Genomic DNA, 18967 nt, shown 5'->3' with positions numbered 1-18967 from the left:
GCATTGGAATACACATGTTGCAAGATTTCTATGAAATTAGACACAAGCCACGATGTTTTCCTTCACCTCAGAGTACGAGATGAATTATAAACGCAAATTAAGCACACGAATATTCAGTGATGCTTGCCTGGATTTGAACTCGCATTTATCGGTTAAGATGCACCTTTGTATAACCACTGGGCCGTGTCGGCTATACTTTCCGTTAATACTAAATTAAATTTATCGAAAAAAAAATACAAAATCATAACGACATAGATCCGACGCTTTCTAATCGACATGGCAAAACTGCAAATAAAATGCGATACGAGCTTGCTATCCATAGTTGTATTTAGTTTCTATGAGAAAATCTTTTAAGATAATACTATACAATTCCCACATTATGATATTTAAACTATAAATACGGCCGTAAGTCCAACCGTCAGTATATTTAATGATTTAAATTGTAGATTACTAAAGAACGGTGTATTATACACTATACTATACATTACGCTATTGTATTGGGTTCATGATGCAGCATATTTTTTTTTGCATATCAGTGACATTTTTTACTTTTGACGTTTAAATTAGGATTCCACAGTTAGTTTTAATTTGGCGTATTAAAAATTTAAAGGTCATCAAGGTCATGTCAAAAGACATTGATAAATAAGGCATAATATCCAATACGATTATATTAATGATAAATAAGCATGAGTCGAGATGGCCCAGTGGTTAGAACGCGTGCATCTTTACCGATGATTGCGGGCAAGCACCGCTGATTCATGTGCTTAATTTGTCTTTATAATTCATCTCGTACTCAGCGGTGAAGAAAAACATCGTGAGGAAACCTGCATGTGACAAATTTCAGAGAAATTCTGCCACATGTGTATTCCAGCAACCCGCATTGGAACAGCGTGGTGGAATATGTTCCAAAACCTTCTTCTCAAAAGGAGAGGAGGCCTTTAGCCCAGCAGTGGGAATTTACAGGCTGTTGTTGAAGCATGGATTTACGATTTGGTGATTTCCAAGCAATACATAAATAATATAAATTGAATTGTACTTTATTGACTGTGATTAAATGGCAGAAAAAAGTAGTTACTGAGTCACTCGGCGGTTCTTCTCATTTTTGTTTGACATGACTATTCAAAAGTGCTTTTGCTTGTATAAAGAATATTTTGATTTGTATAAAAAATTCAAATTAGCTTGAAAGGTATTTGAATAGACCAAAACATTGAATATAATAAAATATCAATAATAAGACAGACATTTCATGAGTGAAATAATAAGAGTTTTCTTACAGAGTAGAACTGCAGACATCATGATATATTAAAAATATTAGTGTACGGAACTTTCAATAAACAGATAATCGACTAAAGAGAGTAACTACTGGGTTTCTTGCCGGTCATTCTCGGTAGAATCTGCTTTCCAAACCGATGTTAGCTTTACTTAAAATAGTTGTTAAATGACGATTCAAAAGTGCTTGTTAAAGCCTACTTGTATAACGTTTATTTTAATTTCATTTGACTAGTATAATCGAGAAGTGACTAAAAAGATAAGGAATGGTTTGTAAGCGTTCTATCATTGAACAACACTCCGGTTACATGCAAACCGCCATAAACCCTAACCGCATTTGGATTTAGTGCTTTAAGCGAAGTGGGTGTAATACTTGAACAATGTCATTGTTTAAACTATCTAGTCTTGTAATGCATTCATTGTTTTCAAAGCATCCTCAGTTTATGCATTCCCAAGCGTTCACACTGTTTGATGGTGACATGTTTTATTTTACCAGTAGCTGTGTCGATGACCTACTAACAGTACAAATATGAAATAGTAGAATACGGTATTGTAAGTCAAAAAAAACAGCAAGGAATACATGAAAAAAAATTACAAAAGGCGGTATCATTGCAAAATTTTCAAGACTCAGTTGTGGGTACAGTACGTCATATTTGACATAATTGTTTTAGATCGCAGCTTCATTTGCATTTAATTTGTTAGTCGTTATGTGGTGCCTTTGCATCTATGTCCCTGCTTGGAGTTTGAGCTGCATACCAAATTTCATCAAATTCGCTTTCGTGGTTTGGATATGAAAGCAACAAATTTACATACAGAGTTACTTTTTCTTTTATATTATAAATAAAGATATTTGTGTGTTTGGCTGAGTATGGATGCCTTACAATTAAAATACTTAATATAATTACGATACGAATAGATAGCCTAAAATATTGGAAAATGAATAGTTTAAAAACGTATTTTATACGAATATTTCGGCCTTCACGCGCGTTAATATTTTCTGCTTCACTAAATGGACTGACAGATGGAAGAGTTTGTTTATTTTGAAAACGATACTTTAAAGATCTGCGATTATAATTGAAAAAAAAAGCAATTGATAGAGAACCAATATAAGTAAACTTTTCATAAAACTATCTATATGTTCATACGAAAATACAAATGGTAGAATCAATGATGAGTAGGTTTTTTTTTTATTTTATTTGAATAAGTGGAATCTCGATAGTATAAAATCTCCGATAAACCATGAAATTAAAAAAACATGTCGATGTTGTAAAGCTATTAAAGATGTTTTAAGCGTTGGGAACGGGCTACTAGTTTTTTGTGTAAATTATTCACATCAAATCTAACCATGGAATGATTCGAATCGATTTTTGCTTATATTAGATTTTTTTTAATGTATGGTTTATTTTTCCAAAATAAGATACCTTAGCCCAGAAGTGGAACTAATGTACGCTTCTTAGTTAGTAATAACAGACTATACTTGTAGCACGAAAAAGAGTAATTACTGATTTTCTCGAGAGATTCTTAAATTTGAAACCTATACCGAGCTTTATATTCTATACCATGACCATTCTTAACTACTCAAAAAACTTCTTGTACAGTGTATCAGTATCAAAATATACGTCTAGCTTTATATTTCTTATATTTATTCCTTAATTTGAATGAAGAACATTTGGTTTCGAAACATAATTTTAAACAACAACCGTTTAAACCGTGTCGTATGTTTCGTAAATAGTGAAAGCAATTGAAATTATAACGATGTCCACCTGATTGATTTTAGCCACGGCAGCCATTCTCAATTGGCTCCATTAAGCATCCATTAAGCGACAAGGCAGAACATTTTATTTTGCACAAGTGTGTGCGCAAACACAACTATAATATCTGTTCCACACAGTGGCGTAAATAGGGCAGTGCGACCGGTGCCCAGGCACAGGGCGTAGACTCTCGGGGGCGCAAGAATAGACAGACTGGGCAGGACTATTGTTTTTTCGTTTTGCTCTTGTGAAGATCTGCTGAGTCGATTCCAATACAAACCAGTGTTGGGCAAATTTTAATTGCAATTAAAATTAAAGATTAACAATTAATTAATTGTTAATTGTTACTAGTACAGTTAACAATTAATCAATTGTAATTGTGTAAAATCACAACTAACAATTATTTAATTGTTAACTGTATTAGTAACAATTAACAATTAATTAATTTTTAATTGTTTTGTTAATTTTAATTAAAAATAACAATTAAAAATACTGCTGTATAATATAAAGCCGGTGTATATAAATATATAAGGTAATACAATATACCCGTGTGGTTCCGAATAGTAGAATAGTGCCCCCCTATCTTTTCATGTAGTTCAATAAATATATTAGCAACAAATAAAAGACTTGAACGAAGACGACGACTTGAAATGTTTTTGTTTTATACCTACGCTGCAGAAATATTTATCAATGCAACTTTATATTATATAATATAAAAATAAACACTTTTTTAGAGCCTTTTACCACATTTTTATTCGTCTGAAGTCTAATACTTATAGCTTAATTTTCCTAAAAATTTACTAATTACATTTTGATATATAAAGTTAATTGTTAGTTTTAATTGTTTTATAAAACAACTAAAAAAGTTAATTGCAATTATTTTAATTGTAAGTTGCAATTGACATACGTTAATCAAATTAATTTAATTGCAAGGTGCAATTAAAAGTGTAATTGCGATTAATTTAATTGTAATTAATTTAATTGCAATTACTTTTTTAGTCAATTAGTAAAATAATTGACAATTGCTTGATTAATGCCCAACACTGATACAAACGTACCAAGCTAGTATCATTAAAAACATACATCGCGTTCATTTTTTTGGCAGCGCACGAGCGTATTTTTGTTAAGTGTTTGTCGTTAATGGGCAACGCATTTGCAGTAGTGAACCTGCGTTTAAGTTTTAGTGAGTGAGACAGTAATATAGGCAAAGGGTCTGCTTAAATAGGGCGCAGTTATAGTAGCTCGCACAGGGCGCAGAAAAGGCTATTTACGGCACTTGTTCCACAATTCTCTTGACTTGAAATAGTTCAGGTGCAAAACTTGATCCGTTTCTTTACCCGACCGTTTTTTTTTTTTTTTTTGGTAGAAAAACCTACCAACTTTTAACCTCGAGGTTCACGTCCTTATGTGCTGACAACTAGAGCAAGACGCGGTCAAAATGAAGTTATGATAGCAAATTAAAATACAATTCCCTGCCGCGATCGCGTCGGTATTGTCATGACATATATGTCGAGTGGAGGAACGCGCGAGGCATTGTAACACCTACTGAACTAAGAACAGGTGTTCCGCAGATTAAGGATTCGTTGCGAATTGTTTGACTTATATGGAACGACATTGTCTTGTCATTTGTCATTTAATTTTAATTAGTATTATCTTATTGGATAGTCCACTTAGATTTCTCGTAGCTTTTCTTTCCATTTATTGTGACAATGTGTGTTTTTTTATTTATTTCCTTTCTTAAAATTTAGAACGCATATTGTTTAATATATATTTTTAGAACATAAGGTTGTTTGGAAAACAAGAATATATCACCTATTTTATGGTATAGGTGGGCGGACGAGCATATGGGCCACCTGATGTAAGTAGTCACCATCGCCCATAGACAACGACGCTGTAAGAAATATTAACTATTCCTTACATCGTCAATGTGTCACCAACCTTAGGAACTAAGATGTTATGTCCCTTGTGCCTGTAGTTACACTGGCTCACTCACCTTTCAGATCAGAACACAACAATACTGAGTACTGTTATTTGGCGGTAGAATAACTGATGAGTGGGTGGTACCTACTCAGACGGGCTTGCACAAAGCCCTACCACCAAGTGAACCTATCAGATTATACATTAAATTGTAAAAATGTTGTTAATATGTAAAACCTCATAAAAACATATGGACAGAATATCCTCTATAATAATTATTAAATAAATAATCCATACTTTAACGGTAGGTGTACTAAAATACAGCACTCACTGTAGTCATTTTAAAAACTATTTTTTATTATAAGACTAACTGAGTCTTTAAACTTTCAGCTTGAGAAAAAAATATTAGAAATCGTATGTCTGATTTTTTTTCTTCTTATTTTACTTTCAAGTTATTTAGTGCTCTAAAACGAAATGCTGCTGATACCAAACAAAATAAATAATGTCGGTTGAAAGCCAAAAAAGGATACTGAGGTTTTGTCTTTACCTACTTATATAAAGATAGTAAATTGTCTCGACTTTGTCCAAGTGAAATGAGAATTTTATTTGCTACCCGATCGCGGTACAAGCAACAATCAAATATTACAAGTTCAGTTATAGATGATGAATGTATAAAAAAAAATGTTATTTACTTATATATTTTTTATACATAAGTAAATAACATTATTTTATCTAAACGTATAATATGATGAGTCATCCATGTTGAATTTCATTGTTTTCTCCGAATAATTACTATGCTAATATAAATTATTATTTATAATTAGGTACGTAGGTAATCATTTTCTTCATTTACTGATAGAATATTTAATTACATGAAATAACTACAAAACGTCATGGGCAGGTATGAGTCATCGTTTCGAGAAACGTGCCGCAATTTCATCTCACTGTTTTATATCGAACTGTTGAATGCTTAACTTGGATATCTTATAAAGATAAATCTTAATTACAAGGTCATTCTAGAATATGAAACGAATAGTGTGAAAAATCGCATCTTAATCACATATTATAATGAAATAGTTTTTAAGATATTTTTTTGTAATATTTTTCATATTGTAATTATGAGAATTTAGAAACGAATTATATTGTTAACTCGCCACGAACACATAAGGGATCAGAGAGCAGTGGAGAGGGCATGACCGAATGAGAGATCGTCATTTATTTACATATTTAAAAGGTACATTAACAATACATACATATATTTTAAACAAAATAAGAACGTACACTTAGTAGTAATTCATTGATATTATGTATATCATAAATTATGATTCATAATGATGCTTAAGACTGGTAACTTAAAGCTTATATTTCTTGGAATTTATTCGAAGAGTGTTCTCTAAAAAGTAATTTTCAAATTTTTTCTAAACCACTAAGTTTGGTTTGTTGTTGTGCAAGCCCGCCTTGGTAGGTACCGCCCACTTATGAGATATTGTACCGCTAAACAACAGTACATAGTATTGTTGTGTTCCGGTTTGAATGGTGAGTGAGCCAGTGTAACTACAGGCACAAGGGACGCATAGCATCGTAGTTCCCAAGATCGGTGGCGCATTGACGATGTAAGGAATAGTTAATATTTCTTACAGCGTCATTGTCTATGGGTGATGGTGACCACTTATCATCAGGTGGCTCATATGCTCGTCCGCCAACCTATTCCATATAATATATAATAAAAAAAAAGTACGTGTAATATGTCGATATCAGATGAAAATTTCGATATTTCGTTATGTATAGCACATATGCGTTAAAATAAATCGATTCAGGGGACCAGCTTTCGCAAAAGATATGTCCTACGAGTCGTTCTTATGCCCAAACGTTCCAATAGATGTTTGAAATGAAAATAAAATCTTAGTTTTACATTGAATATCTGAACATAAATATTGGTTCACGTGCAACGCGAAGATCTGAGAAACAATTACTTTAATGCAATTTTTCAATGTCATACCATTGTTACGTGATGAGTTGTTTTTTCGTGACGCCATTATAAACAAGGTAAACTTACCACGCATAATTTAATATAAAAATTGCTAGTCAACTACCTACCTTGTCCTATATCATATACGTTTTTTGTATAGCGAATCATGCTACTTTATTTCATTGGGTTAAGATATGCTCAGTCTGACTCAGACTACCTTGAAACTCCGGTGAAATCCCTTTCTCAAAAACAGAAGAAGGCTCTTTGAGGAGAATGAACTTCAATCATCACCAAGTGTTTATATATAAGAGAAACTACTGATACTTTCCGAACCGGTGGTAGCTTCATTTATTTGTTAAATGACGATTCAAAACTGCTTGTAAAGGCCTACTTGAATAAAGTTTGTTTTGATTTGGTTTGATTTGATATCACCTTGAAATTATGTTTTGGAAATAAGTAATACTTGAAGTATTTTTGTCTACTTAGAAGTATTACATACTTCCAGACAGTAGTGAAATGCGAAGCTCTGAGTAAGCTCATGCTTTCTGCTTCTGATAATTAATTCAAACGATAAATAGCATCCCTCTTGGTAAAGTTCAAAAGGTATCTTGCTTTCTAATACTTTTGAAGTTCATTATTTTTTCCGAAAAATCAATAAGATACTCCACCAGCTAGTCTCAAATAAACATCTGTACGAGTCTCAAAGAAAAATAAAACGCTGAACAAAATATTGTCCTATGATTGTAGCCAAGACGATGCCATAATAAATGAACTCGTAGGTAAGGGCTAGCTCCTGGTCCATTAGTTAGTATTTGGAATACATTCCTAAAATAAATATTACGTAAATTAATAAATTAACTAATTACATGGAACATTCCATAATTGAAAACACAAAAGGCACGGCTAATTACAAAACATAAGTTGACACGATGACCACATACAAATTAATCTAAACATTAGTAGATATTGTGAGCCTTGGGAAATGCAAATTGTATATGTTCACGGAAAATTTACATGGTGTAAAGTACAAATAAATTAAAGTAAAGTTAGGCTAGCCCAAGGACAGAATGACAATCTCTAAAAGGATATTGCAAATTGTTTTATCACAAGATATATGTACAGTCACAGCAAGAAAACACTCGTCCCTGCCGTTATCCCAATTTTATTTGGTGTCGGCCTCATTGGACCAAGCGTTTGAACCAATTTGGATAATATATTAAGTAGCATCTGTAATAAATTGCATAAGTAATTATGTCAATATAAGGCTGAAACTAACGATTTATATCTATTTAACTTATGATTAAATCAGACATGATAAAATACACAATTGAAATAATTTAATACCAACATGGAAACCAAACGACTTGCAAAAAGAAGATCGTAGATAGTACGTACGAACGATGAGTTTTATCACTTTTTAAATATTGATATTTAAATACCTATTATCGAAACGAGCTTAAAAGTAGGTTCTGCCATGCTCAAAATAAACTGATGATATCATGTCCTCCTAACTTAGCTCAATTTTTATTTTATTTTTTATGGGCCACCTGATGGTTAGTGGTCACCATCACCCATAGACGATGGCGCTGCGAGAAATAAAAACTATTCCTTACATCGTCAATGTGCCACCAACCTTGGGAACTAAGATGTTATGTCTCTTGTGCCTTTAGTTACACTGTCTCACTCACCCTTCAAACCGGAACACAACAAACTCAGTACTGTTATTTGGCGGTAGAATAACTGATGAGTGGGTGGTATCTACCTAAACGGGCTTGCACAAAGTCCTACCACCAAGGATGTGGAACGCCGATCCAAGGACTGGAAAAGTGTCACTCTTATGTACAAGAGCTTTTCGTGATTGACAAGGCACGGAGTAAATAGCACTAATACTATTAGTGGATTTTGGAAGTTGGTATAGTTATCTGTATTAGTCTATAAATTATCAGTATTAGTCTTACTGATAATTTTTTGACATAAACGATCCAGACGTCAACCATGAAAGAAACAGAACAAGATTGTTAAACTACATGTACTACAGCCGCTTAACTTTTTTCTAAAACTAATTTAGCAATAGAATTTATTTTCCAAAAAATCGAAACACATGTCTCAATACAATGCAAACACATTTCGTATGCGTGAACGTAACTCCTCAGGATACGCGGTCGCATAGTTTGTAAAGTTGTGAGTAAGAGGAAAGTTGTGTACGAATGAGTCAGGCTATTCAGAATCTATCAGTCACTTGTTCTATGTGTTCAGAGAAACATCCGGTTTTTTAATAATTAACAATATTTAGTGATCTGCTTACATTAAATAATTTAAGTCAAAATATTTATTCAATATAGAATTATATAAAGTGTCACACTTGCTTATTGCCAGTCAAAAATTTACCGGCTCGCAAAGAATTCCTTTAGACCTGGCGAAAATCTCATGATGGTTTAAAATCCAGTTATATGCTTTTAAGATTCGGTTAACACATGACGTTTGTTAGAACTGTTTCGTTTTGTACACAAATATCTTTTTTTTTTAGTATTTAAACGTTTTCTGTATAATATTGTGAGTATAGCTTATGTAATAACATATGTTAATGCCAAACACCAATATTACTATTACAGCCAGTAACTGTTGGGCGCAAGGTAGATAACATCTTATCTTCTAAAGATGGAGGCGCATTGGTATAGAGTTGATAATATTTCTTACCATGCCATGGTACTGAATATATGATGTATGGGAAGCTGTGACCACCTATCAGATGTCAAACTAATTATAAAAAAGTAATTTTAGGTTCAGTCGTAATTTTTTTTCCAATTATTGAACATCGATATTAAATGTTTTACAAGTCAATCTAAATTCATTAAAAAATAATACAATCTTTAAAGGCTATCTTTGAAGCATGAAGAGATTTTGCCATTGATGCATAACAAATTAAGTGTCCGTTTAAGCGATTGGTACTTATTGATGTGTTAAATATAAATATTACCAATCGAAAACTGTATTAAACGACTGATTCCAATATTTTTTTTATTCACAGCGGCAGTGTATATATCAGGAGTTGTGGCGTCGGTCGGAGTTTCCATCTTGGGAGTATTTTGCATACTGTCGGTACTTCAACTGGCAATGATATCTTCGAAGGAGAAAGTCGGTTTCAAGTACACGCATCTCGTGCTGACGAAGCTGGCTTTGGCACTTCTAGCAAGTAAGTGTCCTTTAAATAAAATCATTGTAAATAATTAAACATTTAACTTCCTCAATGTTGTCTACATCACTGCAAACCTCCATGTTTTGGATATGTTGGGTCGGTGCCAGAAAAAATGTAATTTAGTTATCCCTATATTCTCATGACTTTTGGAATTTGTGACTGATATTTAATACGATATGCCAGTAAATACGTTCATCCTGCATCAGATCCGACATGACAGGAGTCCAGTCCTGTCATGTCGGATCTGACCCATCGAATTACAAAAGTGGGTTAAATAGTACCCTTGTGTTTGCATCTATATATCTATATATTGTAGCCTAAGTTACTCCTTATTATATCAGTTATCTGCCAGTGAAATACCCGACAAAATCGGTCCAGCCGTTCCAGAGATTAGCCGGAACAAACAGAGAGACAAAAATTGTAAAAAAAAATATTTTGATACATACATATGCTGGAGTAAAAAAGGGCTTTTTTAATATTACAAACTCTACACTCCAATTTTATTATATGTATAGATATGGTCTGACCAGATCGTAAGTATATTTTATTTGGTCCCCTTGGACATCATCGATACATTAATTATATTATTACTGACGTAATTTATCACATATTGGAATTAAGTAATTAAAAAACTCTTCAAATAAACTATAATCGAGACATTTTTCTTTAGGTGATTATAGAATATTCACTTGTACTCATAATGTTGGATATTAAATTGTCTTTTGTATTTTCCAGCGTTACTGTCCATAGCGGCAGCTGGGCTGTTCGCTGTGCAGGGCGATGACAGGGGATTTTATCTCGTTAGAGGCGAAGCTTTCTATGTACAGGTATAATTATCTTGTAATATTGCAAATCACTTCGTGTGTATTATTATAATGTCACCGTTTGCTAGTAGAACATTTTCTGTAGCGATAATTTTATCACAAATATTTGAAAAGTAAATATAAAAATACATGTAAATTCGTATATCTCTGAACTTTCTGAATATAGAATATCTTTATGAAGAAAGAAAATCGATCAAGAAGAAATCACAAGAACTAAATATTGTTAGCATGTATTGTACGATACAACTTAGATGTCGCATCGGCAAAATTCGTAAAACCGATCACATCCGAATTAAGTACGCCATCCCAAATGATCAATATTTATTTCTTATGTGAATATGATCTTTACACAAACGTTACAACGTGTAATATCATATGACCTAATATATTCGTCAATTTGACGCGTCGATTTACATGCACTTGCTTTCTCTGACGCGTGAATATATAGCGACAAATAGCGTCGAATGGCGCGATAGGGAGCTATTTCTATTGGTTGTGTTAATCGGCAGTAATCGTTTTATTTTCATTCCATTCCATTTTCCGATGCTACGTATAATTTGTGTCGTCCTATACATTGCTATACGTTTGTCTCATTCGTAAGACGCTTCGCTGTTCGCACCGCGCGAATATTCGCGTCTGCGAATTTCCCGTGGCCAGGCGGTTAAGTCATTGCTTTCTTCTAATACGATAGTGGGTTTCTAAAAAATATTTAGTTCATCTTTCGCTCTGCGGTCATATAGACATATAGGTCACAATATATTTGTGTCGGATAAATATCCGCCACGTATTTGCCAATATGTATCAAAATGTGTGCAAACATTCACAGGCTTTTTCTGATTTTTGTGTTTGATTGTTTTATACTATAAATAGAAAGATGAAATTCCATGAATCTCAAACAAGTATATTACAGACTCGATATCTCCGGATATAATTTTTAATTAAATACTTATTAGTTTATTAAAACAATTATTTATTTTCATAAAATTAAATGACTTTTTTTTCTATAAATTTTCAGATAGTTAGCATAGTAATAAACTCTGCGTTATTTATAATGTCGTTGTACGACACGCTGTTTTCTCGTCGAGTCGGCGGTGACCCAACGAATCCACTGGGTGAGGTGGAAGATAGCACTACGATTAATAATCCAGGATTTAAAGAAGGAAGAGGTAAATATATGAGTCTATATTTTTTAAAACCTCCATTTTTGACGACCTCGATGGTCTAGTGTTGTGCCGGGGTTCGATTCCCGGCCGAGTCAATGTAGATTATCATTAGTTTTCTACGTTGTCATGGGTCTGGGTGTTTGTGGTACCGTCGTTACTTCTGATTTTCCATAACACAAGTGCTATGGGTGCTTACATTGGGATCAGAGTAATGTATGTGTTGTTGTCTCATATTTATTTATTTAAAATCAGGCAAATTATATCAACCCATTAACACTGTTTGTGAATAAGCTCGTAATATAACTATGTATATTATAATCATGTATAATAATGTCTCCTTACTTCTTTTGATTTCTGTGTAAAGCGATGAAAGCAGGAAGTGATGGATAAATTTTCATAAATGATTTTTATTTAATTGCTAGCTGTTCCCGTGACCTTGTACGCGTTTGAATTTAACAACAAAAATATTGTAGCTTAAGTTACTTCTTATTATATCAGTTATCTGCCAGTGAAAGCCCCGTTAGATTAGCCGGAACAAACAAACAGACAGACAGACAGACAAAAATTGTAAAAAATGTTATTTTGGTATGTGTACCGTGTATACATACATACATACATATATACACGGCACACATACCAAAATACATATACATTATGTAAAAAAGGCTATTTTAATATTACAAACAGACACTCCAATTTTATCATATGTATAGATTTAATAATAATAATATGCTTTGACTAAAAATGCATATTTTTTTTTCAAATCTATAAAGCATTCCAAACACGATGGATTGTTTTGATGCAAAGTACAAACAATAATCTCATGTAAAATTATGTTAATATCTTACTTCAATTTCATATTTATATGTAATTACTGTCACTATTTTTATTAAGTTATACTTATTGCAGTTTTTATAAATATATTAACACTTAATAAAAAAAATATTTTCAGGTATATCCATGACAGATGCCTCTGGCAAGCCATACAGCACAAATGGCCATGGCAGTGTAGCGTCAATGAACACAACAGCGACGACGTTAACTGGTCTGTCTGACGCCAGTACAATAACGAGGTCGCCTCTCCGATCGTCGTTGAAGAAACCGAGACCAAGGGAAGGTGAGCCAGGGGGCATGGGCAAGTGGAACCATGGTTACTCAAATAACTCGCCACCACTTAACAGAAATGGTAGTCAGAAAAAGGTACGCATACAAACTCATAGCACTGAAGTGTAATGGACTATCTATGTATAATTATATACAAATATTTTAAGACTTAAAGCACCGTCCTATATAAACACCGTTTTCTACTGCTTGAGTAATATGTAATGTGCGAAAGAGATAGATGTATACAATGTCAGTGTGCGTGAAAGAGACGCACTGATTTTTGTTAATATTTATCTGCAGTGCAAGATGACTATGTAATCTGCTTAAAGGAATTTGTTGATATTAATCGAGCTGTATATAAATGTTTACTATACAGCGTGTTTTCATCTAATACAATCTTAAGTTATGTTAGCACAATTAATTGATGATATTAAGTGGAATTAAAATAAATACATTTGGTTGATTCACATAATATGTAAGGATAATTTATCTCTTGAAGATATTAAAATTTTATTCATAAGAAAAAATAACTAACCTAAAATAATTATTGTAAGAAAAAAATTATACAATTTATTCTATTTAATGAAATCACATTTACACACAGACATGTATTGAACTAAGAGAATTTTACATCAACAAAAGAATATAAAATGTTAATGCATTAAGAAGATTTATCAATATACAATATATGTATATCTGAAAAGCTACAAATTAAACTGCCATTAAATTGATATACATTTCAAATGAGTTTACAAAAAATGTCATACTTCGCACACAATCTGAATTGCATACGACCTTTTGCTTGTGAGAGCAAGACACTACGACGCCGCCAGTGGTAGCGTCAACAAACTCTGCTCGCAAGATCGTTTTATTAGTACAGATTAAATCGATATACTAGAGAGAGGACATTGATGTAACTTTGTTTTTAAAGACCAATTATAGAATATTCTTGCACGTATACATACATACCTTTGATTATTTATGTGTCTATATAAAATGCCAAAGCTGTGAAACGGTCGAAAAAATAGTGGCCTAGAGTTACTATTTACTGGCAACACTCTCACACATTAGTAAGATAATATGACTTTTGCCTTTGATATTATGAGTGTCAAGCATAGAATTCACGCACATACAAATTACAAAGTTGGATTGTCTGTTTTAGTTCTTTTTTGATGCGGCATTCTAAACATATAAATATTCTAAGGTATACACATTCATATAAAGACAATCTGCTATTTTGTTTTTGTCAGAGTCGAATAGTAACTGTTCAGAATTTTTTTTGCTAACCCTTCTTCGCTCTATAGTCATTTTCGATATACTTTGACAAAGCAGCGTCCCACTTTTATTACACGTGGAATATATTTGTATGTATCGTATCATACAAGCTTAAGTGTTAGGCCTACTATTTAAAATTAAATTGAGTAATTCCTCTGTTCCGCAATTAAGTCATTAAGGATAGAATCTCATTCAATTATATTTAAAGGAAAGCATTTCTTCTACGAAAACAACATGATTATTTTTTATAATTACCTTAAAAATAAGTTAGATACTTTATATACAATTTGTATCATTTATGATTTTCAATAAATTTATTAAATCAATGAAAAAATATAAATAAGAAAATTTTCATTGTAATAAAAGCACAATTATCATAAATGTCAGCTCATGTTAAATGTGTAGACAAATGTTGAATATCCTTTATTATCTATTGTATGGTATAAGTTAGCACATGTGCTTATTGGCCATTTGACTTACCAAATAGGTGGTGACCACTTGGTAACTGGTCACCACCTATTTGGCTCATTGATATTGTTGGTGTAAGAAATATTAAACAATTCTTCTAATTACACTGGCCCACTAAATATTGACCCAAACCTTTTACCGAGTAAAAAATAAGTTATACCTTAGATATGACTAATTATAAAATCTAAGCCATTGAACATTTTGATTTTTTTTAATTTAAATTCTTTTTAATGAGCCAAGTTGTTACATTAGTTAGTAAATTAATCTGGGAAGATGAATCTTACCTGAATCTGCAATTCAAATAATAACATGCTCAACACTTTGTCCACACAATTAAATAAAAACAATCTGTACCTATACAACTTATTTTTTACAGATTATATAAAACTTCCTTTACAAGTTCGAACCATTTTTAACTCTAGAATAATTAAAGAACAAAAAAATCTGAATTGAATTTCTAAATCATTCCATTACCAATCTCACCGGTATAATCTAGTTCTGTTTAACACAATTATATCTTGCTACATTGATATATTATTAAATCTGTAAGTGATCAGGATTATTTCAATCCTTCGTACTTTAGAATCGATTTAAATGATAATCGCAATAAATATATCGATTTAAAAAATCGTATCGTTTCGTCTCCTGATATTGACATATATATATGACACACCCTTAAAATAATTTAGAAACATATAACATAACTTATATATGTATTACCTTATTGCAAATCTGTGCAGTCATTAGTTATTTTATTTAAGTATACAAAAAGACATTTTTTTCAAATTATGTTTGTAATGAACATATTTATTTCAATCAATTATTAAGTAGTGAAATTTTTATATTATATCAACACATGTAGCTTTTGTATGTAATATTATTAAATCACCCTAACCTGACTTTCCACTCAATTCTGTTATGGCATTTTATTATATATATAATTGTTAGAGTTATAAATTGTATTTGACCTAAATTTTGAATCTATAGATATTATATAAAAACTAAAATTAATTTTAATGTACAGAAAATGCGTACCTAAAAAATGTGACACAAATATTTGTGACGTCACATGCCTTTATGAACTCTCAGAAATTTAAAAAGTGGAAAGCTGGTTTATTTAAGATGTTTAGTTTAAATAAAGCACACATCTATTGTATATGTTGTTTGAACATAGTTCTAAATGTATTCGTAGCACACGTGTATAATATACATTAATATGAGCACAAAGTGTTTATCATAAGAAAAAAAAAATATTTCTACATGTTTTCTGATTGACTGTTTATTTTTATGCTAAATGGAAATTCTTTTAAATTAAATATTAATTAATTTAACATATTATTAATAAAAGATCATTGTAAATATTAATGTGCCTATCTGTATATTTATTCGAATTAATTTTCATAGTTTTGCAAAATATGGGAACCATTCAATGATATTCTAATAAACAGATAGATATGTTATATCCATACTAAACAACAGAAAAAAGTGTTCCGCGCCGGGGACCGTTTATTTTAGTTTATTTTTACATTTCGATAAAAGTAAAAAGGATAGCTTGATAAAAAAAAGAAGTAAAAGGGATAACTAGATGTTTTATTTACGCAAAACGTATTACTACGTAACTATGATGTATTATAACGTATTACTACGTAAAACGACTAAAGGCAAACGTCCCAATTAGGACGTTCTCTAGTCTTCACTTTTTGCGCGTTAATAACATATCTGTTTACTACAACATCATTGGAACCATTTAAATCAGGTTATTTTTTAATAATATGCAGTTGTTTTCGAGTAAAATATTGTTATTTACTTTAATTATGCTTAGTGTAGTTTTTTTTATATTGCAGTAGAATTTGAATCAAATGCAATAGGTAAGGAATAGCTTAATTGTTAGATTATTGTAAATACACATTCATATTTTAAGAGAAACCCACCAGGCTCTTTCCAAGACCATCACATTAATTTAGTTTATAATTATTTTAGAGGGAACAATATTGTTTTTGTAAAATATTTATTTTTTTAATTAAAATTTGTGCCTTGGCCCTTAATGTGTGCCTTGTCCATTGCCGTCTCATGTCTCTGTATTGTATTGGGAAAGTTTTAATGATAATTTATTTATTTTCTCTAAAATTTTCATGTACTAGTGTACGAATAAAATTTGTGTCTATGAAGCATAGACAAATCTCGGAATTTAATTTAGTATGAAATACTTTTACATCTTAAGTTATTTGTCCGTCCAAATTCTGGTCCTTGTTTAGTTTGTGACCTTACTGTAATGCTGTAGGGATGTAAGTAAAAATTGTGTAAAACAAGAATTTTATAATTGTTATTATATATCGTTGGAACTTTTTACTTGTTTGCAAAGCAAATGTTTTTTTTTTCGCTTAAGTCTTAGATGTTTTTGTGTATGAAAACAAATAAAATTTATAATGTAATATTATTTTATCTGATATATTTTTTTAATCTCAAAACCAATATTTTTATTTAGTTTATGTTTAATTGTATGATACTAATCTCCGTCCGAAGTTTGACTACTTAAATATTTGTTTTATTGACATTTTTAATTAGAATATTATGAATAAAAAACCCAAATACACACTGTTTTTTTATTTCTTAATCAAATCCACCACATACAAATATTCAAATTAAAAACCATCACCTACCAGTAATATGAGTAAAGAAATACTGATTATAATTTAAAGCAATAACACATGCAAATACAATATTTATGAAAATCTTTCTTAAAATGTTAAAAAAATATTAAAGAAGGGTTCACTGCAAGGTTTTTACGAATTAAAGTAACTTGAAATGGAAAGTATTTCAAATACACTAATTAGCGTTAAATGACGTCACTCCTGTTACGACTACTTATTTGAGGTTATTCTTGTAAAAAAGCGAACATTGAAACGAAAGTTAATTGCGTTTTTTGAGTTAAAATGGATGTTGGGTTTGTCAAAGCAGACTCCAGATTCCTCTTTCTATCTTGAAACAACTTTTCTCTCAGTTTTGTGTCAGAATGCCCTGTCAAAAACCATTTATTTCAAATCTTTTGGCACAAAACATACGTCAACAAAACTTTTTTCGGAGTATCGATGGTCTGTTTTAATTTTTTACAAAAAAGTATCTCAAAGATCGAGAAAAAATACATAATATATGAAAACCAGCGAGGACAAGTACGATCAGTGGGTCAGTGACAGACAGCAGTGACGTCATACGAAACATAGATCCGTTTTCGAGCAAGAATTTAAATTGACATTTAAAACCGCATTTTTTGCAGTAAATTACAGTGTTTTAGATTTTTAATATGTGTTCTATCCTATATGAAGTTCTTTAAAATAAACACAAAAATAAAAATATCGCATCTTTCCTATTGTTTTACCGCATCGTTATATACAGAGTTATTGGTAATTTGACGTATATCTTAGGAGGTGATAGGGAAGACTATTTGCAATAATTTTAACCCCCATATGCATAGGGCAAAAATTAACCATTTTTGAGTTATCACGTTTTATAGCGTTTTTCAAAACTCGTCAAAAATGCAATTTGAGGGATGTAAGGGGGCGCAAACTACACTTTAGTGCCCCAAGGCAACCTCACCTGCCCATGGTGCATTGAGGCAGCAAACGAGGCTCTGGCGACCGACTGATAGAGGTATAACCATCAAAAGATAGGCGTTGTTAAATACCACAGGACGATGACGAGCAGCAGCGTCACCGGTGCGAGAAGCTACGTCCTGCGATCGCCAACCCGCCTGCCCAGCGTGGCTCTTCTTGATGAACTCCTTCTTCAAGAAGCAGCCGCAAAGGAAGTGGACGTGGCAAAGCCCCGACACTATGACAAAAAATTAGATCAACTTCATAATGACGGACAAGAGACACATATTCAGAGACGTCTCAGTGATAAAAAGGTTCAATACTGGTAGTGATCACCGACTTCTCCGAGGCTCTCTGAATATCAATTTTAAGGCCGAGCACGTCCGTGTGATGAAGTCCACGCTCCGATCAAAGCTACTCCAAACCATTGCGGGATCTGAA

The 18967-nt window shown here is 32.0% G+C and overlaps 1 protein-coding gene across 2 annotated transcripts in view; it reads left to right on the top strand.

The window, feature by feature from the left end:
• LOC124537845 overlaps positions 1-17529 on the top strand; it is a 47570-nt gene extending 30041 nt beyond the window's left edge. For both annotated transcript variants that reach the window (XM_047114790.1, XM_047114791.1), the window contains 4 exons: positions 9935-10099; positions 10838-10929; positions 11942-12092; positions 13042-17529. In XM_047114790.1, coding sequence (XP_046970746.1) covers positions 9935-10099; positions 10838-10929; positions 11942-12092; positions 13042-13322 — 689 coding nt within the window. In that variant the 3' untranslated portion in view covers positions 13323-17529. The remainder of the gene's footprint in view (positions 1-9934; positions 10100-10837; positions 10930-11941; positions 12093-13041) is intronic.
• Positions 17530-18967: the final 1438 nt, after the last annotated feature.

This window comes from Vanessa cardui, chromosome 19, assembly GCF_905220365.1.
Source record: "Vanessa cardui chromosome 19, ilVanCard2.1, whole genome shotgun sequence".
Lineage (NCBI taxonomy): Eukaryota > Metazoa > Arthropoda > Insecta > Lepidoptera > Nymphalidae > Vanessa > Vanessa cardui.
Note: the sequence above shows the minus strand (reverse complement) of the source record. Positions and strands in the feature narration are given on the sequence as shown.